At 41.0% G+C, this 22,717-nt stretch overlaps 1 protein-coding gene across 2 annotated transcripts in view; it reads left to right on the top strand.

Annotated features, from left to right (window-relative positions):
- Positions 1-22,717, top strand: part of KDM5A (lysine demethylase 5A) — a 55,881-nt gene that overhangs the window by 26,138 nt on the left and 7,026 nt on the right. Inside the window, exons 13-26 of one of the 2 annotated variants that reach the window (XM_086611202.1) lie at positions 373-492; positions 1,705-1,899; positions 2,007-2,188; positions 2,462-2,586; positions 2,835-2,985; positions 6,063-6,177; positions 9,426-9,781; positions 10,325-10,463; positions 11,416-11,595; positions 13,098-13,259; positions 14,295-14,846; positions 15,624-15,767; positions 20,413-20,572; positions 20,868-21,088. In XM_086611202.1, coding sequence (XP_086467328.1) covers positions 373-492; positions 1,705-1,899; positions 2,007-2,188; positions 2,462-2,586; positions 2,835-2,985; positions 6,063-6,177; positions 9,426-9,781; positions 10,325-10,463; positions 11,416-11,595; positions 13,098-13,259; positions 14,295-14,846; positions 15,624-15,767; positions 20,413-20,572; positions 20,868-21,088 — 2,802 coding nt within the window. Of the gene's footprint in view, positions 1-372; positions 493-1,704; positions 1,900-2,006; positions 2,189-2,461; positions 2,587-2,834; positions 2,986-6,059; positions 6,178-9,425; positions 9,782-10,324; positions 10,464-11,415; positions 11,596-13,097; positions 13,260-14,294; positions 14,847-15,623; positions 15,768-20,412; positions 20,573-20,867; positions 21,089-22,717 lie in introns of both variants that reach the window. The other variant, XM_086611200.1, reaches the window with a different exon arrangement.

Genomic DNA, 22,717 nt, shown 5'->3' with positions numbered 1-22,717 from the left:
CATTTGCTTTTGTCTTAGGATAAATTGCTTCCCTGGCAAACACCCCAACAAAGCAAACCGTAAACTGTTTCCAGAAGCTTTTGCACTTTGTGGTGTGATGGATTAAATGATCATAGAGAAACATCCCTTTTGGGATTCATAAAGAGAATTTCAACTGTTGGCTTGTATATTCAGCTTTTTTGACTAAGGCCATAAATTGAGGATTCACTTCAAGAAGACAGAACCAATCCTTGCCACTTTTAGGGTAGCTGTGTTGCCTGTGGTGTTCTATAGGTAGAGTGGTGTGCAAATGTCTTGTAATTATGTGCCTTAAACTCTGTTGCAAGTTTCTGATTTTTTCATTTTTTTTCTCCTTCATCCTTCTTGTATTAGGTATACAGGACCAATCAGTGTGCTGGCGAGTTTGTTGTGACCTTTCCTCGTGCCTATCACTCTGGATTTAACCAGGGATATAACTTTGCTGAAGCTGTGAACTTTTGCACTGCTGACTGGGTCTGTTCTTTTGTATATGTTCGCTATGTCTCTACTTGGTGATCTTTGCAAGAAGTGTGTTAGTAACTTAATTGTTTGAATAGTCTTTAAATAATGTTTTTTGTTTATAGTTCCTGGTACAACAGTTAGACTGATGTGAGTTTCCATTACACAGAATAATTTTGATGAGCACATAATTTTAAGCAGCTTCAAACTGTAACTTTGTCTTCTGGTCTTCCTTTTGAAGTATTGATCTAACCAAACAGTGACCTCTCACAGTACTTTTAGCTAGTATTTCTGTGATGCGTCTTTCTGAATTTCATGCAGATTAATGTACTATCTTGAACAGTTGTTGTTGTTTGAATGTTGGAGGTAGACATATAAGAGTCTTTTGTTCTCCTTTTGTGCCAGCTCATTGCACATTTTAATCATATTAGTGCTTGTTCTAATAGCTGTGCCATACCAGAATGTAGCTTATGTGGATTCTTCAGTAAGTTATCAAAAGTGTGTGCTATCGCTATCCAGGGTTTACAGTTGGAAGTTGTGATCTCATCTGTAGTTTATCTATCTCTAACTTCTTTTTTGTTATTTTCAAATAGGGATTTTAGTCCCTAACCAGAGAATTTTATTCATTCATCAGAAAAATTGTCTGCAGGATTGACAGTGCGTCATTGTTCTTCTTTTCTGCTGTCCTCATGATATAATCCATGGTATAGCCTCTGTGAAAAACTGCTAAACTCACCAGCTGTGTGAAATTTCCTTTGCTTATGCAAAATGTAACCAGAAATCTGTGTAGTCAATTCATCTAGCATTTTTTATTTTTTTGCTTTATAAGGCCCAACATGAGTGATACCAGTTTTGGTTAACTCTAGGCATCTTGTGTTAAATGTGTATGTCCAAGCGTAGTAATGTCCAGAGGGCAGTGCGTTCACCTTAGCGTAGACCACATGGCTTCTTTTTGATGCCAGTTTCTTACCAGTGGAAGTAAAAAGAGCTTAGGACAACTCTTAAACTTGTTAGGCATTTAAGGTTATGGCAGATGCCCCCCTCCAACATGGATATCTTCTTTGTCCTCATCTGTGACATGATTTAAGTTTGTTAAAATTGGCTCTGTCCCATGAGATCCAACTCTTTTAGTCTCAGTGCCAGGTTTTGTCAAAGGAAGGAGAGTGGGAGCTAAGAGATCATCTCGAAACATCTTTTCCCAAAATGATGAGTGTTGTTTTTTTGTAGCTTCCCATCGGACGTCAGTGTGTGAGTCATTACCGAAGGCTAGGACGTCATTGTGTTTTCTCTCACGAAGAGCTGATCTTCAAGATGGCGGCAGATCCAGAGTGCTTGGATGTTGGGCTGGCTGCCATGGTCTGCAAGGAGATGACTCTCATGATAGAGGAGGAGACACGGTTAAGGGAGTCTGTTGTACAGATGGTGAGTAATAAAAGACAACTCTGACTTTGCTTGCAAACTGACTTTTAATTCCCCTGCCCCCTGCCTGGATTAGAGTTTTTAGAAAGTGTCTACTTCTTTTCTGTTAGGGAGTATTGATGTCTGAAGAAGAGGTGTTTGAACTGGTTCCAGATGATGAGCGTCAGTGCACAGCTTGCAGAACCACATGCTTCTTGTCAGCTCTTACATGTTCCTGTAATCCTGAGCGTCTGGTATGCTTATACCATCCATCTGATTTATGTCCATGTCCCATGCAGAAGAAGTGTCTAAGGTACACAGGATTTTTTTTCACCCCTCTTTTCTTCCATATTCAATAGTTTGCTGCAGATCAGTGACCAAATACAACATGCAGCCACACTTCTCTCTTCCTTTATTTAGGAAGTATTTTTGTCCTCTTTGCTTGTTTCTTGGTTCCAAGGCAGCAGATATGATATTTGTTCTGTCTTTCTGGCCTTGTTGTAGCTGGAAAAACTCAATATAGGCAATATCCTGGCTTTTATATGGGCATTAACACTCTTCCTCTATTTTCCTTCCGTATCTCCAGGTACCGGTACCCCCTAGAAGACCTTCCTTCTTTGCTGTACGGAGTGAAAGTTAGAGCACAGTCTTATGACACGTGGGTCAGTAGAGTTACAGAGGCTCTGTCTGCCAATCTCAACCACAAGAAAGGTCAGACTTCTATCATTTATAATAGGATGTTCTGAAACTCCTGCATTTGTTCTGTGTTCTCATTGAATGAGAGAAATGCTGTGTATTATTCAGTGGAAAAAAGAAATGAACTAATCTGAGAGTGTAACGCAACTCACTGTTGCGCATTTCAAATTGAACTAGCCTGTTGGAATCTTGATTGAAGCCCTTTGAAGAAGTCTAAAGTCTTTTTGTTTTGCATACAAATTATTTATATACTGTTATTACAGATGTGATTGAGCTGAGAGTAATGTTGGAGGATGCTGAAGACAGGAAATACCCGGAGAACGATCTTTTCCGCAGGCTCAGAGATGCTGTGAAAGAAGCAGAGACCTGTGCTTCAGTAGCACAGCTGCTTCTGAGCAAAAAGCAAAAACACAGGTAGGACAGGCATTTTTTCAGCAGTTTCCATCTGACTGTTTTGTTACTTGATTGGACCTGTAAACATAAGAACTCTGAGGTTTCACTGCCTACTGACTTCTTTCAGTGTTTCCTGCCCTTAGTGCTGAGAGAGGGTGTTGGGAGACAGAGGAGGCAGATACAGTGACACAAAGGACCAAATAAGCAGACAGGGTTGGAGTGTGTTAAATGTACTGTTTTCAGCTGACTTACATACTGAAATATGAAATCCTTTGGAGAAGTAGTGTGTTTGCTGATCAGATATTTCTCTGAATATGTGGGAGAGGTGTAGGGAAAGACAACTAGAGAAAAAAATGTAATGAAAGTAAGTCTTCCTGTGAATGTTTTGTATCTTGGGTAGCCTGGCTAAGTACATAGCTTAAAGCTGTGGAAAGAAAGACTGTTAAAACATTGGATAGCAAAGCAAAATTCGTGAAAAGTAGGAAAATACCAGTGACGGTTGGTGAGGCAAGTGCAGTTGTATTTTCTGGTACAGCATTTCTCAAAAATATTTAGAATTTTGCCAGCTGTTCTCAAGTTGCAGTACGTGTTGTGATGCTAGTGGAGTTACTGGAAGATGCAAAGTAAATGTGTCTTGCCAGCATTAACTGGGGCAAAAGGATCTTGAGGAGCAGAGCAGTGCAGAGAGCAAAAACAGTCCATGGTTTCAGCCAGTCTTTTACTTGGGAAGGACTGTGGGAGGCAGTGATGTGTGGCTGAAAAGTAGTAGCTTGCATCAGTGACTTCTGGCAATTTAGAATCCTGTAGTTTCTATGTTGCCCGCCTTGCCTGTGTGCCTCAGTGTCCCCTGGCCTTACCTCAGCAATCTGCTGGATGTGTGCCCTTATTCTGCTGTCGTGAGCCTTCAGCAATGTGTTCTTCCTTCTCTCCTATGCATTCTGTGCACTGAATAAAAGTCCCATAGAAAAGAATTTGATCAGGTGATTGTTATTCTTGTGCCAGCGATTGTATGGTAAACTTTTATAGCTTACATTTCCTCCAAGATTTGGCTTTGTAGTTGGTTGGGTTTTTTGCATGTGTAGTTTTTGTGCATGACTTAAGACTTTGCAAGGGAGGGAGTAAAAAGTAAGTACCTTGTGAATTACAATACCCAACTGTGCTACACAGAACGTGATGCATATTGCTTGAATTTGAACACTGAAATGTTCAAGTGTTACACCGCAGATCCAAGTATGATACCTGACGTAATTGGAAACCTATTATAAAATAGAGAAGCATTTTTACTGTATTTGAAGGGGAAAGAAGACTCTCCTGTTTTGTGTTTATTGCTTGTAGGATCCTACTACCGCAGAGATATGGTCACTTAGAAATCTGGTCTGGGTGAGGGAAGCAATGCTACAGGGGCTGCATTGCCCTTTTCCTGGTGAAGTTTAATGATTTTGGTAACTCCCAGCTGTTCTGGTCTGTTGCTGCTTCCTCCTCCTCCTGATGTTGGAGTGTGTCAGCCTTCTCTCAACAGACTTGCCTTCAGTTAATTATTTGGTGGATTTCCAGCACTATCCGAAGAAACACAAGGGATAGAAAGATTTGACAACTTTCCATGGTGTGTCTGATCTAAAGCTGAAAGGAATTCCATGGGGCAAAAAAAGGTCTTGTATGTAAGTCTGAGGGCTGTTATATGCTAAATAGCAGTATGTTACAAAACGGAGATTGGAGAAAGAGGTTTTGAAACCTCTTTAATTGACAGCATTAGGAAATTTAAATATAGAGGTCACGTTCAGCTTCTTCAACATTTATGTTCATGTTTAATACATTGAGAAGGATCACAGTTGCAGAAAGGATAAGCTTATTAAAAGCAAATTAAAAACGAGTGCTCAGACAGAACAATTTGGCAGCGATTAAAGCAGCAATAAACTCACGGTCAAATGCAGCAAAAGAAAATCTATCCCTTATGCATCTGATTATATATAAACCTGAAAAATAAGTAATGCCTAGCTGTGGAGATGTGTCCAATACTCCAATCCTGTCTCTCTCCCCACTATTGAAAGTTGTGAGTTTCCGCGGGCAGGAACAGTTGTGTCTCTTTGTGCAGTATCTCCTGCTGTGGCAGTCCGTGTCTGGACAAGGGACAGAATGCCAACAGGGTGTTTGGGAGAGCTGCCCTCCCGCTGCGGTGTCTCTTGGAGCACCGCACCCCCTTCACTCTTGCACGGGAAGGTGGAGGGCACAGCAGGTCCTGTGCAGCCACCCCTCCTCACTGTCTGTCGTAGCTAGTCAAAGCCTACAGTGTTCTTTTCTTTCCCCTCTTGAGTTTTACGTAGTGTGTAATTATATTTGATCGTTAATCTAAATTTTACTTTTACAATTATATTTGAAAGATTGAATTTTGGTTTTCTTTAATGTTTCTGTAGTAACAAAATGTAGATTCGCTGGCAGGGAACAACTCTTCAGTGTTTAAATAATCTGTCCTGCTTGTGGAATTGTTGTGCCCATCAGCGATGTGTACACCAAGTGTTTGATTTGTGCAGTCTGTCACTTTTAAGTCTTTTACTGCATTTAACGGGCTTCTCATAGCTGCTGCAAGTGATATTTAATGGAAACGTTGCTGCAGAACATGTCCTACTCAGTAGCAGTCTTTTCCTGTTGCAAGGCCAGTTTCATCAGTTCTCTGGCTACCAGAGGACACACTAGAAAATAATACTGACTTCTTTTCAGAGCTTGTTGCTCTTACATAACTGAGACTACTTGTCGGTGCCTGTCATGGCAGTCAACTTCTTGAGCTGCCTAAAGCAAGCTTTTGGAGGCCATGTTCTTGTACCTGTTTGGAACAAACCCAATTTGAAAGTCATCTAGACATTCCTACCTCAGAAAAGTAGGGTAAATTCTCTTGAAGATACTTAGAGGAATTACATTAAATTTAGTTTTCAAGATTTCGGAGTTTTTGTGGAGTTTGGGTTTTTTTTGGAGTTCTCAAGTGATGGAATTTCTTTTGTAATGTCTCAGTAATCTTGGTAGCTTTCTGTCACTGGGAGTAAATCCAGGGATCATCATCTTCTCTCTCACGTAATAGTGCTTAATTATGTCCATTCATACAGCAGACAGAGCCAAGATAGTGGAAGGACACGGACCAAGCTGACTATGGAGGAGCTGAAAGCATTTGTACAGCAGTTGTTCAGCCTGCCCTGTGTTATCAGCCAGGCCCGACAAGTAAAGGTAAGTTTGTATCTGTTCCTCCAATATATTTTCATGCTTTTTGCTTTGTTCTGTTCTGTAGGGTTTTTTTTTGTTCTGTTTGTTTATTTTTCTTAAACAGATAGTATTGCCTGATATAAAGGATGAAAAGCTTTTTATTTTTTTTAAGAATCAGTCTTGCACTGGCAGAGATGGATTGAATGAGGTGTTTCATTTCTAGCTTCTAATATAAAGCAAGTAGCGGCTTTGCAATGATATCTGTGGCCTCAAGAAAGGAAGTAAAATACTCTGGATACATCTGGCTCAGTGTGTCTCTGCTAACTGGGTAATCTTGCTGTTGGCACTGAAGTTTTGCTGATGACATGTTGCTGTCTGTCCGTAACATGTATTTCCTGCTCATTTGCAAGCATGTCTCTAAATGAACAATGATGACATTTCTACTTTTTATGCTAATATAGTCATAGCAGCTTTGTATGTAGGGCTCAATTTGATGACCTAAGCATGCGTATCTAGCCATCTGTGAGGTTCTCTCAAGTGTTCCACCTGGCCTCCATTGCCATTGTGGGAGAACACCTTAGCTCTCTTGTGTGGCACTCTCAGACAGTGTGGGGTGTTGCACATGGCAGTCACTGTTTAGGCAGCTGAACAGAGCACTTCACTTGACTCTGTACACTTTTTAAGGTGCTGGTTGCAGTGGGCAAGGTCAGACGTGGTGATCTCACTCTGGCTAAATAAAGATAAAAGATCTTTCCCACCTGTCAGTGTTCAGGTGGCCCAGTTTTACCTCTCTGAACCAGTTACTCTTACTCCAGCATCTTTAATGCTATCTGTAGTGGTGGAATTTCCAGTTAAATCCTACCCTTTATATATTTTCGTAGAAACTTCTGAAGGTTAATTTGGTGTGCTGCTTCAGGGGAAGGGAAAGCAGTATCACATTGACAATTGTTCAGTAAATACTTCTCAGCCTTGCTTTGCAGGTTACAGCCCCCTTAATCTGTATGCATGGCCTGTGTTTCTTGTCCTTTATATATATCTTTGCACCTGTCTTTGAATGAATCTAGGCTAATAAGTAATCCAGATCACACCGATTCCCCTGGCTGCTATTATCATTTATCACTCTGGCAGTCTGTATCATAGCAAGTGTTTTCAGCAGTAATCTTAATTTGTTTCTGTGTCACTGATGATGAAATGTTAAATAATGTTTCGCCTACTAACCAACTTCTGGAAAACTCCTTGAAGAAACATCCTTAATAAAGATTTTTTTTTTTCACCTGGAGAAGTGGATCTTGAGATGTACGTTAACCATTTATTAACCCATGTGTTGTCTGTTGATACAGCTTTACGAAGAATGTTCTTTATTGCTAGATTGAGGTCCTGAAGTTCTAAACATTACCATGCGTGGACCTGCCCCTACATAACCAAACATACAATAGTTGTTTGAGAAGGCCTCTTTTCAATAAGTTTTTCTTTGTGTTGGTTATGTCTTCCATCATTCTGTATTAACTTTTCTATGGTAGTTCACTGTTGGTATCATGAAGAGACTTTATATTGGACTTTCTTCTTGTCTTTGATATTTGCATGTTGTTGTTGAACACAGTTACCTTCATAAAACTATAGAGCTCCAGGATACGGATTTTCCAGGCTTGTTGACTCATCTTTATCATTCAAAGATGTTCTTTAATGTGTTTCCCAGCAGCTAGTAGAGTGGAGAGCATATTATCTTCCTCATATGATAGGAAGATTTTACTACACTTCTTTCCAAATACAAACTGGAAATATTTACTAATATTTATTCATGAAATTTTATCATCATCTATTATTAGACCCATAAGGTTGTTCTCAAAGGAGTTCATGATTTCTAGTGTATTTAAAACCTGCTTGTAATTAAGACATAATTAGCAGATGACAGAGCTGAGGGCGTACAATAAACTCTTAACAGTTAAATTACTATTTTTGTCTAAACGTTTTTGCCCAGCTAGTGTCTCTCTTCCCCCGCCCAGCCGTAGGAAACTGGTTGTGTTAAAGTACTCTGTGCATGTCTATGTTCTTGAAGCTTCGACATAATCACTAACCAATAAAATAAATATTATAATTTTACTGGTTACAAACCATAGTCTCTTAGTTTCTGAATGAAGTCAGATAATGATCATTTATGCCTAAGCACTCACTAAATTTCAGCATGGCATTTGAATGCCATTATCCATCGTAATGAATTGCAAAAATAATTGTCATGTTGGATGATGAGTATTTTCAAACACAAAAGGAATTATAATTATTAAACTGTAATAATTTACTGTTGTCACTATGAAGCATTCAACATATGTTCCCTAAGTCAAAATCCTTATAATGTGGATCTTGGTCTTTTTTGTAAACGCCTTCAGGTTTCCAGACAGTCATGAAAAGCAGCATCAGACAAAAAGGACAGTAAGCTAAGCGTTAGAAAATGCAGGTTTTGCTCCTCATTGTGCCATCGACTTGCTATCAGAAATACCTGTGTTTTTGTAAGAGACTCAGGAGTGAATCAATTGAGTATACTGGTTGAATGTCCTTGAGTGAATCTCCTGCAGAGATTCTTTCCTGTCTGTTTGCTTTCTTTGATTTTTTTTCATTGCAGTGCCAAAACATGAGGATGAAGACAACTGCAGCAGTGCAGTTAGATTTCTGTGAAATTGTCTCCCTTCATTAGAGGGTTTTGTGTTTTAATTTCTTTCCTTTTTGAGATAAAACCTATGTGTGTTTAAGTAGTGGGTCTGCTTTGGGAGATGATAATTTAAAACCTGACTGTTGTGATTTTAATGGTCTTTTGGTATTCATGTCCTCAACTCTGGCTTGTTCTTTTCCCTCACAACTCGTGTTCTGTTGTGTATTACCATCATCACTGTTAACGCCTCTGACCCTAGGTTTAAAGGATGATCTGTTTGCAGAAGTCACCTTCCCCCCACTATTATAAAATCAGTGTTGACTGGGCAGTGCTTAATACTCTGTTGGAAGCTGTAGTTAGTTGCAGTTGTACTATTTTAGGTGCAGAGTTTCATCCACCTAATATACATAGTATATAAAATATTAGGCCAAGTGAGTTTAGATGGTCTGTTACTTAATGTGTCAGACTTGATGCCTTGTGACAAACTAGCTGGCAGTGTGTGTAGAAGCTTTGACTGATTATGTGATGATCACATACAAATTCACAGCTGACTGATCCCCCAGTCAGCTTTCTCTTTTGATTCTATGTGTGCTTTTTTCTAATTGATTTGTACTGTATGTTACTTCAGAATCTGCTCGATGATGTGGAAGAATTTCATGAGCGTGCTCAAGAAGCTATGATGGATGAAATCCCAGACTCTTCCAAGCTACAGGAATTGATAGACATGGGCTCTGGTCTTTATGTAGAACTTCCTGAACTTCCAAGGCTGAAGCAAGAACTGCAGCAGGCACGGTGGCTGGATGAGGTGAGGTCCACCCTCTTGGATCCCCAGAGGGTCACCCTAGATGTGATGAAGAAGCTGATTGACTCGGGTGTGGGCTTGGCACCACACCATGCTGTAGAGAAAGCCATGGCTGAGCTGCAGGAGCTTCTTACAGTCTCGGAGAGGTGGGAAGAGAAGGCCAAGGTCTGCTTACAGGCCAGGTGAGTGTACCTTTGCAAACTGTTCTTGTAGGTCACATGCTTCAGGGAGTCTCTTGTGTCTGTTGAGAAGTGTGATGAAAAGTAGGGGCTTTGAAGCTGTAGTGTAGTGGGTTTTTGGGGTTTTTTGTTTGTTTTTTTTTTTTTACCCCCAGCAGTTTGATTGCTTAAGAGTTGAATTTGAGGTTGTTGATGAGTTGCAGAAGAGTTGGTTCCCTATCGTGTTGCACAGTGGCAGGAGGCTGTGAGTTGCTGCTGTCTTGACTATTCGTCCCCCTCAACAAAAAAACACTGAGTATGCTACACAAGACAGCTTCCTTGTTGTTAAGGAATTCTGATGCTGTGCCCTTTTGAACTTGATTGTGCAAAGTCCATCAGCTTTCTCACCTCTCCTGTTATTTGGTAGCCAGTAGCACCCTCCAAGAATAGAGCTGTGGTGTCCTGCGCTGCAGTGTAGTGATGAAGTTGCACCACCAGCCTGTCAAATTTATGTCTAATTGACTGTCATTTTGAGACAAGGCTGGAATTCAATTTTTCTTACTCTAGACCACGCCAAAGTATGATGGCTTTGGAGGGCATCGTGAATGAAGCAAAGAACATCCCAGCTTACCTGCCCAATGTGCTGGCACTGAAAGAAGCCCTGCAGCGGGCTAGAGACTGGATTGCCAAAGTGGAGGCCATTCAGGTAGGGGGTTACAGCAGGGACTGGAATCTTCTGCTTGCATCCTTTTATTTAGACATGCTCTGTATTGCTAGTCCCTCTATCCACAAAGATGACCTGAAGGGAAACCGTACTATAGCTGTTAAATGTGCTTACTGTAGCTCATGTGCTTGAATTTATTTGTCTTTTTGTGCTTCTGTTTCCCCATTGGTTATCCGATTTCTTTTTCCCTTCCTTTTATGCATTTCATGGGGGATGTAAATCTGGCAAATTCATTATGATACAAATGTAGCTCTCAAAGGGCCTTCCTTGATACTGAAGCTATTTTGCATACTGTCACTGGAAATACTTGGCTGCAGCAGAAGGTGTTCTGCTCACAGGTCTTAAGTTTTGGAGCTGTCTATGGAATTGGGGCTTTTTGTTTGTTTTTCTCCCCCAAATGGTGTAAGGTTTAATGGCACTGATGGCTGAAATTTTCTGTCTGAAATAGATGAAGTTACGGCACTTGTTAGTTCAGTAGTTCCCCCTTCTATTGTTGCTCTACCCATGATAACTTGATCCAAAAGGGGCATGGCTTCTGTGATGTTTCTAGGTGTTGATCTCTGGACTGCAACTGCTATTCTTGGATCAGGTATTTGTTGGGAACTGAAGTGAGAATCCCAATTTATTTCAGCTCAGCCCCTGTACAACTCCCAGCTATTGTAGCTTGCTGTTAAGCAGGCAGCATTGAAGACAATCATCTAGAAATGAAATGTTGTCTTACTCCATAAGCCAGCTGGCTACATCAGAATGGCTGTTAAAATAAAAACTGTATGAGATAGGTTTTTAAAACATCAGTCAGATTGAAGCCCTGCCCTCTTTTCCTTTCTTATGGAACTCTGTTTTAGTCAGTGACAAATGGTGTGTGGCTTGAAATTAAGCTGGCCACTGATATAATGGTGGAACTGTTGGCTTGGAAAAATTTCTTTTACCCCAGAACGGGAGCAACTATGCCTACCTGGAGCAACTGGAGAGCTTGTCTGCCAAAGGCCGCCCAATACCAGTGCGTCTTGATGCCCTGCCACAGCTGGAGTCACAGGTAGCTGCAGCACGTGCCTGGAGAGAGCGCACAGGAAGGACCTTCCTGAAGAAGAACTCGAGCTACAGTCTGTTACAGGTGAGCAACAGACACTTCTGTGTCAACCTTCGGAAACGGATCTTGATGGCCCTTTGTGGTCTGGAGGGAACAGCTGGTTCATTACAGTAGATTACAGTTCCTTTTGAGAATAGAATATAATAAAAAACTTCAGCTGTTCTCAGTGAAAGCAATGAGAGGCAAGAAGTCTGTTTGGCTAGTCTTGTTTCATGGAGAGGCAACCTCAACTGTTACTTTTGAAGAAACAGATTAAAACTCTTTTTTGGGAAGGAAAGAAAGATTTCTCTTTTTGTGTAATTGTAGAAATGGAGGCCTGAAATGGGCACAAAAGCTGTCTTTAATTGATTAATGTTTTAACTTGTTCCACTGCTTAAGTCCTAAGAAAATAGATTAGATATTTTGTAAGCTGTTTAACTGTAAGAAAAATTAAGTCAGTTACTGTTTATTACACTTCAGTGAATGTAGTCACTTTGTTTTAATAAAAATCGTTCATGTGTTTGAAGATTTATCATATCTACTTGACAGGCTTTTCTTTTCTAGGGAAAACAATTCCAGTTCTTTCAGCGCTTCCTTGTAGGCTGTGTTTTTCATAGTCTTATCTTGTTGCTATTCTCTGTGGTTTGTCTTCACTTTTAGCGTCATGTCCAAAACCAGACAGAATCCTCTCACTATAGCTTCCCTAGTGCCATCTGAACTGCAATAATTACGTCTCGTGTCTCGAAGGGGATACTGCTGTTTAATGTTTCCCAATGGGATCTGCCCCTATTGCAACACCATCACACTGATTTCTGTTCAGTTTATGAGGCACTGTAGGTCCATTTTTTTTTTCTGCCTAGCTAGTTATTTACTATCTTATGGTTTTGCATTTGACTGTTTTCCTAAATACATCAATTTGAACTTTTCTGTATTGAATTTAATTTGTTAGATTTCATGTTTAAGTAGGCCTTCTAACTAATCAAGATTATTTAAAATTAAATTCTTGTCCTTAAAAGTGCTTTGCAGCATCTCATGTTGATATTAAAAGACTTACAGAGTATTTTTTTAGCTTTGTTTCAGCCACCAAATCACTGATGTAAGCATGAAATCATGGCAGTCTTAAAAGACTTGCAGTTGAGGAAAGCACTTGAAGTGAATGTTAAACTACTGATACCTAACTGTGTACAATATTTCAGTTAGCTATATGTATGATGGCTTAATCTGAACAGATTTCGTAGTTTAATTATGAAAACATTGTGGCTTTCAAGTTGACCTGCCACATTGTTGTGGTGCTGATTGCATTCGAATTCCATACGTATGAAGTACTTGTATTCTTTTCTGTTTATTTCTCCTCTTCCTAGCATTAATTGACAGATATCAAAGGTGTTAGATTGCTGAGTACTTTTTGCTCTCAGATGACTCTGTCATAGTGCCTTTATTAGATATTCTCATATAGGTCTCTGAAATCATAACATTATAGATTAGAAGTTTTTTTCTGTTCTTGGCATCCTTGGCTCTAACAGTGTAAGTTTTCTTGGTGGTTACAGGTTCTGAGCCCTCGAACTGATATTGGTGTTTATGGGAGCAGTAAGAATAGGCGGAAGAGGGCAAAAGAGTTGATGGAGAAGGAAAAGGAGAAAGATCTGGACCTGGAATCCCTGAGTGAACTGGAGGATGGTCTGGAGGAGGCCAGAGACACTGCAGCTGTGGTAAGGAGCAATGAAAGGTAGTGTCTGCTGATGTGTGGGTTTAATTTGTCTCTAATCTGTGTAGAAATTTTATGGAAGAACTGGTAAATGAATCTCAGTGAAAGAAATGTCTCATAATGTGATGTTTGACACCAGAACATAGTTCAGCTTCAATTGCAGTGAAAGTAGAGGGAAGCACAGTTCAGAGTATAAGTGCTGGTATTTAATATGTATTGGGCTATGTGTAAGACTTAAATGCTTTTGGGTTAATATCTGTGGCTGTTCATCTAATATTATTAACATCTATTGAAATCAGATCAAAATAATGTGGAATGAGGTGCAGCTCTACCTTAAACAGTACCAAGACATACTTGTTTAGCTTGATTTTGAGGGCAGTCTATATGTGCCTTGTTGTAGAAACTGGACTGGGGAAAATGTTGTATTTTATTCCTCCTGTTAGGAGCATGTTGATGCAGCTTTTCAGAGAAATTTGCTGTCATCTGACTGCCCTTTCTCTGGGAACAAAGAAAATATATGCAGGCTCATTAATGTGGCTTTTACATAGTCCATTTTACCTTAGAATGCTTTGTTATAGTTACTTGAATGGAAACACTGAAGAAATGCTAGTTGCTTCAGGAAGATATGTGGTCACTCAGGTGCTCCTGGTGCTGAGTCAACATTGAAACAATGCTCAGCTGCATTGTCTCGGTAGGCAAATGGATGGAACTGGTTCTGACTTCTTTCCTGGAGTCAAAACCTGTTCTTCTGGTGGCCTTAGGACAGATTTAATTATGAACTTCAGAAACTTTGTAGATGTGGAAAAGGTTATCTAATGTTTACATAGAATCTCTGTCAGAAGGACTTAGGGGAGTAATGAGTAATTGAGGAGAAGGTATTTTAGCTGAAGCTTTAATTAGATCATGCAATCTGAAATATTGAGCTAGTTTAACTAGGAGATATGTTGATTTCTTTTTTTCTTTTCCTTTCTTACGTTGCTAATAAAATGTAATCTCTCTTGGCTGTGAAGGTCACAAACTTTTTGTCTTTGCTGAGTAGGTGGCTATATTCAAGGAGCGGGAACAGAAGGAGATTGAAGCCATGCATGCTCTCAGGGCAGCTAACCTGGCCAAGATGACTATGGTGGATCGGATTGAAGAAGTCAAATTCTGCATCTGCCGCAAAACGGCTAGTGGATTCATGCTACAGTGTGAGCTGTGCAAAGACTGGTTTCATAGTGGCTGCGTGCCCCTTCCCAAAACAAGTTCTCAGAAGAAGGGCTCTAGTTGGCAGGCCAAAGAAGTGAAGTTTCTGTGTCCACTTTGCATGCGTTCTCGAAGGCCACGGCTTGAGACAATACTGTCTCTGCTGGTGTCCCTGCAGAAGCTGCCTGTACGACTGCCAGAAGGGGAGGCATTGCAGTGTTTGACAGAACGTGCCATGAGTTGGCAGGACCGAGCACGGCAGGCTTTGGCCACCGATGAGTTGTCCTCTGCTTTGGCTAAGCTTTCTGTGCTCAGCCAGCGCATGGTGGAGCAGGCAGCACGGGAGAAAACGGAGAAAATAATCAGTGCAGAGCTACAGAAAGCAGCAGCTAACCCAGACCTGCAGGTAGGGATGTGGACATCTTGCTCCTTACTGTGTTTGTTCTTCTTCAGTGTGTCGAAGTGTCTTACCTTTCTCAGAGAAGCTTGGGGGTGAGGGGAGAGCAGTTAAAAGCTGAGAATTAAACATACTAAAATTATCTAGTTCAGTGCTTCTCAGTCTGAGGCTATGGCTGGTTTCAGTCAGTTACATGCTGCTCCAGGAACTGGTCTGTCGCTTTGTATTCACTGTCAGTAGCAACTGCTGAAGGTGCTTGTAAGAAACGTCGGTTCAGATACAACAGCTGGCTGAGGGCCTGAAGATGTATAAAGCACTGGTTTGGTGTCCAAATGCCGTTTCCCTCTTGACAGTATCGAAAGTCTCAATATTTAAAATTTCTTATGGATTGTCATTCTCAGGCAATTTGGTGTCTTGTCAGTGAATTTCAGTGAGGACTATAGACTGGCACCTTTGTGACTGATTCATCTTGAGATTGAGACCAGTAATCAGAGGAAGCAGCGGTGAAGAAGTTTGTACAACCATAGGCTGTATTTTGGTAGCACTCAGCAGCAGTATCTAGATCTTTCTAGGCGCTGTTATTCAAAAACATGGAAATAAAATCTAATAGAACCTTTTCCTTGGGTATTTCTCTAGCTTTCTTCTGTAACTAGGCTCTTCTGTGACTGTCCAGGCAGTTATCCTCAGGCCAAAAGAACCACTGTGTTCTTTGTTAGTAACTCAGCACTTTTACAGATTATTCTGGAAATTTTATTGTTTCATTCCCGTATTCCATTTTTCTTTTAGGGACACTTGACTAGTTTCCAGCAATCAGCCTTTAACAGGGTGATAGGGAGTGTGTCCTCATCCCCGCGGCAAACTTTGGATTACGATGATGAAGAGACAGACTCTGATGAAGACATCAGGGAGACGTACGGCTACGACATGAAGGTGAGTAATCCAGTATGGCTTGTCTGTATAGAATTAATCTGGAATACCTGTTTTTTATTAATTCAGTTTATTTCAGAATATTTTTCATATCTTAAATTATCTCTGTACATTCTGCCCAGGCTCCTGTTGCAGAAGAGGCATTTCTTGATTTTATCTGAATATCTCAACTCTGGGCTATTGGGAAGTTTTGTAATGTTTTTGTTCAAAATTTCCAAATGTCCTGTGTTTGAGTTTCAAAAGGTGCTTTTTAGTGCTAAGGAAAAAGATACGCTTCTCAAAGGATTTGTATTTATAATGCCATAGAGGATGAACGTTGTCTTTGTGCCCCATTCAGAGATACCATGAATCATAAATATGAGTAAGTGTCTGTGTGGAGAGCTGTTCAACAGTTTTTGCTACAGCAAAAAATTAAGTCTTTGAAAAACTGCATGCGTTGTAAGAAGTTTCCTAATGCCAGAGCTTCTTTCATGTTTTCATACCTTTCTATAATCATTCAGCCCTCATAAAAGGGAGGTACATCTGTTCAGTTTCAGATGTGTGGAAGTATTCAGGACTAGATGTCTGGATCGTGTTATAAAATTAGTGTCTGGATTTAGTTCAGAAATTGTAACTGCAGTTAGATTTAAAAAATATTTTAGCTAGAGAAGAACTGTCATGAGAAAAGGCAGTTGTATAGATAGCCAAGGGTTTTCAGTGTGATGTGGTTCACTTCAGAACTTCTGAAATAACCTTTTGGTGTATGCGGAGACATAAACAATGGCACTGTTCTTTCTTGTGCAGTGGTCTCTTTTTAGTGATAGTGTCTTATCTAACTGAAGACACTAACATAGACAGTGTGGTCTTGTAAATTTTATAAGGCAGAATTTCTGGTTTATGAAGGGTCATCAGATTTTCCAGATATGATTTGCCTCGATCTCCTTTTTTTAGTATTTTGTTTCTAAGCAGCTTTATGCAAATATACACATTTGTCTCACAGTCCCATTTGAAATGCCAACAAGAGTACATTGTGATGGGATGTTAACAGCTTTTAATTAAATTAGTTTTATTAAAAAAAAAATCTAAACTATTCTTTTTCAGGCATTTCTGAAAGATGTGGAGTTTTCTGAGGCTGTGAATAAAGCATATGTCAAGAAAGATGGCATATGCTTGTCAGGATCTGAGCTTTTTGCAGGAGTATAATTTAATTTGTCTAATGATTATGTTGTCATGATTTCAGAATCTGTTACTCCTTTTGATTTGGATGTCCATCACCATATGTAATTGTAAAAACCTGAAAGTAAAAGTCTGTTGAAGCAAAGCTGATAGAGACCAGAAATGTCTTTTATTAGGTCAACTAGCATGGTTGGAATAGAAGACAGATTTTTCAGGCCACCAAATTCTTCAGGTCTAAACTAGAAGCAGCAAAGTTCAAAAGATACAGCAAAGTTGCTCAGAATTCAATCATTTTTATACTCTTGGCTTTCAAGGATTGAGGTTTTTCAGTTTATGGTCTATAAATGTTTTCCTGTGGAGTGATGTGTTTAAAAAAAAAAAGTATATAGATTATGATGCATCATGTCTGAAATTGCTCTTAGTAACTTCTTGTGGACCCCGCAGAACTAATCCTTGGATACCTAAGGGTCCATAGACTGTATTTCAAAAACCACTGTTTCGAATATCTCAAGTACAACAGTGGCTACAAAAACAGATGGTAAAAGGCTGTTTGATTATATTGTGCCGCTTCTAATTAAAACATGATTCTTACCAGCAAGTACTTCATTATAAGTGCAATAGCTAGACTTGTTTTAAGACTTACTCCAAGCAGGCTGATTCACTGGTCAAATTTACTGTAAATTTTCTTCACCTTTAATTGCCTTCGTTTTTATCTCATGTATTTTTTTCTCATTCCTTTGCATCTGTGTTGCCTATAGCCACCGAATGGTCATATCTTTTTATTAATTTCCCTATTGGCCCTGAACTTTCTTTAATCTAGTATAATATGATACCCAGAACAAGATACTATACTAGAGATAACCTTTACTACATAAGGAGAAATATCTTCCTCTTTCTGAATATGTTTATTTTACCTTTTCATCTGGGCAATTTAAATCTGAATTTCCCACTTCTAGTTCTGTGCCGAAATCATTAGCGTGCACTTCACTTCCTTTTAAATGTGTAACTGAAAGCCAGAGAGAGATTACCATTCTTAAATTCCCTTTTTATGTCATGAAATGACAGTATCTGGGTGTTAAAATTTCCTGAGTTGGCCGTTTTGGGACCCACACAGCTAATCTTAAGGTAAATATTGTCAATAACTGCACTATAGCCTTTTTCTTCTTTTAAGCCAACTTCTTGTTTATTGTTTTCTGAAAGATTTCAGCCTTACATGGCATGCTCAATATGTTGAACCAGTTGAGCAGTTTCATCTCAAATGTGATAGGGTAGAGAAGTTCTGGAAAGTGCTGTGGATATAGATAACTGATGGAGTGTAGTGTTATTAATTTTGCCTGCAGGGGTGAGGAGGAAGAGGAGTGAAGTGAGTACTAGTAGACATAGAATCATAGAATGGCATAGGCTGGAAGGGACCTTAGAGATCATCTAATGCAACCTCCCTGTCATGGGCAGGGACGCCTCTCAACTAGATCAGGCTACTCAAGGCTCTGTCCAACTTGGCCTTGAACACCTCCAGGGAGGGGACATCCACAACTTCTCTGGGCAATTTGTTCCAAAGTCTCACCACCCTCATACTGAAGAATTTCTTCCTAAGTTCTAATCTAAATCTGTTCTTCAACTTAAACCCATTTCCCCTTGTCCTATCAGCGGACACTCTCGTAAAAAGTCCCTCCCCAGCCTTCCTGTAGGTTCCCTTTAGGTATTGGAAGGCAGCTATTAGGTCCCCCTGAAGTCTTTTCTTTTTAAGGCTGAACAATCCCAGCTCCTGCAACCTGTCCTCATAGCAGAGGTGCTCCAGCCCCTGGATCATCTTTATGGCCCTCCTCTGAACACGCTCCAACAGATCTATGTGTCTCTTATGGTGGGGACACCAGAACTGGACGCAGTATTCGAGGTGGGGTCTCACGAGCAGTGTAAAGGGGGAGAATCACCTCTCTTGACCTGCTGACCACACTTCTCTTGATACATCCCAGGATGCGGTTGGCCTTCTGGGCCACATGAGCGCACTGCCAGCTCATGTTGAGCTTCTTGTCTATAAACACCCCCAAATCCTTCTCTTCAGGGCTCCTCTCAACCCACTCTGTGCCCAGTTTGTATTTGTGCCTGGGATTGGTCCGACCCAGGTGAAGGACCTTGCATTTTGACTTGTTGAAGCTCATGCAGTTAGCACTGGCCCATTTCTCAAGCCTATCAAGGTCCCTCTGGATGGCATCTCTTCCCTCAAGTGAGTCCACGGCACCACACAGCTTGGTGTCGTCGGCAAACTTACTGAGGGTGCACTCAATGCCGTCATCCATGTCACTGACAAAGATGTTGAACAGCGCTGGACCCAGAACAGACCCCTGAGGAACACCGCTTGACACTGGTCTCCATGTAGACATTGCGCCATTGACCACGACTCTTTGAGTGCGACCATCCAGCCAGTTCTTTATCCACCGAGTGGCCCATCTGTCAAATCCATGTCTCTCCATTTTAGAGACAAGGATGTCATGTGGGACAGTGTCAAATACCTTGCACAAGTCCAGGAAAACGACATCTGTTGCTTTACCCACGTCAACCAGCACTGTAGCTTTGTCATAGAAGGCCACTAAATTAGTCAGGCACAACTTGCCCCTTGTGAAGCCATGTTGGCTGTCACCAACCACTTGGTTATTTTTTTATGTGCCTTAGTACAGCTCCCAGGAGAATCTGTTCCATGATTTTACCTGGCACAGAAGTAAGGCTGACTGGTCTGTAGTTTCCTGAGTTGTCCTTGGTCCCTTTTTTAAAGACGGGCGTTATGTTGGCCCTTTTCCAATCTGTAGGAACCTCACCAGACTGCCAGGACCTCTCAAATACGATGGCTAGTGGCCTAGCAACTTCAGCCGCCAGTTCCTTCAGGACCCGTGGATGTATCTCATCAGGTCCCATGGACTTGTGCACCTTCAGGTTCTCTAGGTGTTCCCAGACCTGATCTGCTCCTACCCTGGGTGGTTCTTCGCTCTCCCAGACCCAGCCAACATCCTCTGTGATTCGGGTGGTGTGGTTCGAGCGGTTGCCAGTGAAGACTGAGGCAAAAAAGATATAAGGGAATCTGCTCAGATGGGCTTGCGCCTTCTCCGCATTGTTTACTCAGCATGCCTCTTCTTTATAAAAGATACCAGTCTTTATGGTCTTGCAGTCACGTTTTTCAAGCAAGAATATTACGTAGGCTAAGAGTCATCCTCTTGTCATTATTTTGGCTTCTGAGGACATACTCGAGTGACTGCTAAGGGAGGAAACCTGTCCAGTGTTTCTCACAAGCTGGCTATGAATCTATTGACCTCTCTCCATAGAGACATCTGCTATTTGAGTAGGGATGTAACTTGTACCTTTTGCACACAGTCTCGGTGTTTCTGGTGGAGTGCTTCAAAGTAGGATTTTAGAAACAGCAGACTGACCAGTCTTAGAGTTTTCTTTGAAGTAGGTATTTTCTGGATCCAGATGTTGCATATTTTCTGTGGGTCTTTTTCAGGACAATGCCAGTGTAAAATCTTCTAGCAGCTTGGAGCCCAATTTGTTTTGTGATGAGGAAATCCCCATTAAATCAGAGGAAGTGGTGACACACATGTGGACTGCTCCCTCATTCTGCGCTGAACACGCGTATTCGTCTGCTTCTAAAAGCTGCTCTCAAGGTATTTGCTTTTCTATACATTGAGGTAAAATTAAACAGATAGCTGGGATGAGCAGTTAGTAAGGAGAGGAACTGCTCTGTTACCTGTGTTAGTTGTAGAGGATGTGTTGTCTGCAAGAAGGTATAGAAGAGTTACATTACAGTTGTTTCCTGATATCTGATACATAAACCTGTGTCAATGTTTTTTTGCTTGGGATTGTCTCCCTCCTTAGATTGTTGTGGTAGAAAGTGTGTAATTTCTTTTTGGTTTTGATCTCTTCCTTTTATTCTTACGTGACTTGCCTCCTGTCTGAAAGGTTCTAGCACTCCAAGGAAGCAGCCTCGGAAGAGTCCGCTGGTACCTCGCAGTTTGGAACCCCCTGTATTGGAGCTGTCACCTGGAGCGAAAGCTCAGCTAGAAGATCTAATGATGGTAGGAGATCTACTAGAGGTATCACTGGATGAGACTCAGCACATCTGGCGGATTTTACAGGCTACTCATCCACCTGCTGAGGACAGGTTCCTTCATGTCATGGAGGTATGGAACTTGAAAAACTATTCTGGTATAGAAAAAACTCCAAACATATTGGTTTGGTAGTTTTTTAAAAAAAATATAATCTTGGATAGTTGAGTGCTTAGTTACTTGACATGTTAGGATTTCAACTGGGAAATAGTAGATTCCAGAAAACAACAGAATAAGAGATCCAAAAATTCAGTTCTTGATCACTCATGCCGTAGCACTGTCCTCCACAATTAACCATATCTAGAACAGTTTTCTCAGGCAGTTCCATATGCAAACCTTACTTTAGAAAAGATATGGTTAGGGAAGGAAATGCTGTTCTTTTGCAGATCAGTTCTGATTCCAAGCATAAGAATTACAAGAAACATATAGGAAGATGCAAAGTCTGCTCTTAGCTTATATAACTTGATACTTGTATGTTTCAGAACTTTTGTTACTGAGGAAAGACTTTTTAAATAAGACGTGATTTGGTAATTCAGGTCATAAGATTCCTATTCTTCCTCAGAATAACATAGATACAGCAATTTTTTTTTTTATTAATACACTGTGAAGATGTGCTCATGTCTTTGCTCAGCCAACAGTGAATGGGGCAGGCTGATCTGCTGATTCTGAGGTCTAGTCCAAATCACTTGGCCTCATTCATGCAGTGACTAAGTGGTGCATGCGAATGAGAGGTGTGTGCTGTGTCCTTTTTACACAGGAGAAAGTAAACTCCTGTGTCAAAGAGCTGTACTGGAACCTGTCCTTTATCGTCTGTCAGCTGAAGATAGGGGTCATTTTGACTATGTGTAGTTCTGGAGTATATGATTGCTTTTTGAGTTACTGAACAGCACAGGAAATAGATTGAAGATGTTTCTTCCTTGGCTTTTTGGTATTGTACACTAAGGTAAGATGGAAGGGTACATGCTGTGAACAGTGAGGCTAGATGGGCAGTATTAATCAGTTGTCTCATTTGCTGAGTGCTGTCCGTATACAATGGATAACAGTCAAGGACCCTGCCTCCAAAGAATCATAGAATGGTTAAGGTTGGAAGGGACCTCAAAGATCATGTAGTTCCAACCCCCCTGCCATGGGCAGAGGAATCCTCCACTACATCACGTTGCCCAAAGCCTCATCTAACCTGGCCTTGAACACCTCCAGGGACGGGGCATCTACAACTTCTCTGGGCAGCCTGTTCCACTGCCTCACCACCCTCAATGTAAAAAATTTCTTCCTTATATCTAATCTAAATCTCCCCTCCATCAGTCTAAAGCCATTGCCCCTTGTCCTATCACTACACGCCCTTGTAAAAAGTCCCTCTCCAGCTTTCCTGTAGGCCCCCTTTAGGTACTGGAAAGCTGCTGGAAGATCACCCCAGAGCCTTCTCTTCTCCAGGCTGAACAGCCCCAACTCTCTCAGCCTGTCTTCATAGCAGAGGTGCTCCAGCCCTCAAATCATCTTCGTGGCCCTCCTCTGGACTCGTTCCAGTAGCTCCATGTCCTTCTTGTGTTGGAGACTCCAGAGCTGAACACTGTATTCTAGGTGGAGTCTCATGAGAGTGAGTAGAGGGGCAGAATCACTTCCCCCGACCTGCTGGCCACGCTCCTTTTGATACAGCCCAGGATACGGTTGGCTTTCTGGGCTGCCAGCGTACATTGCCGGCTCATG

Source organism: Tauraco erythrolophus, chromosome 4, assembly GCF_009769465.1.
Source record: "Tauraco erythrolophus isolate bTauEry1 chromosome 4, bTauEry1.pri, whole genome shotgun sequence".
Lineage (NCBI taxonomy): Eukaryota > Metazoa > Chordata > Aves > Musophagiformes > Musophagidae > Tauraco > Tauraco erythrolophus.
The sequence above is the reverse complement of the archived record's forward strand: the minus strand, read 5'-3'. Positions and strand labels throughout refer to the sequence as shown.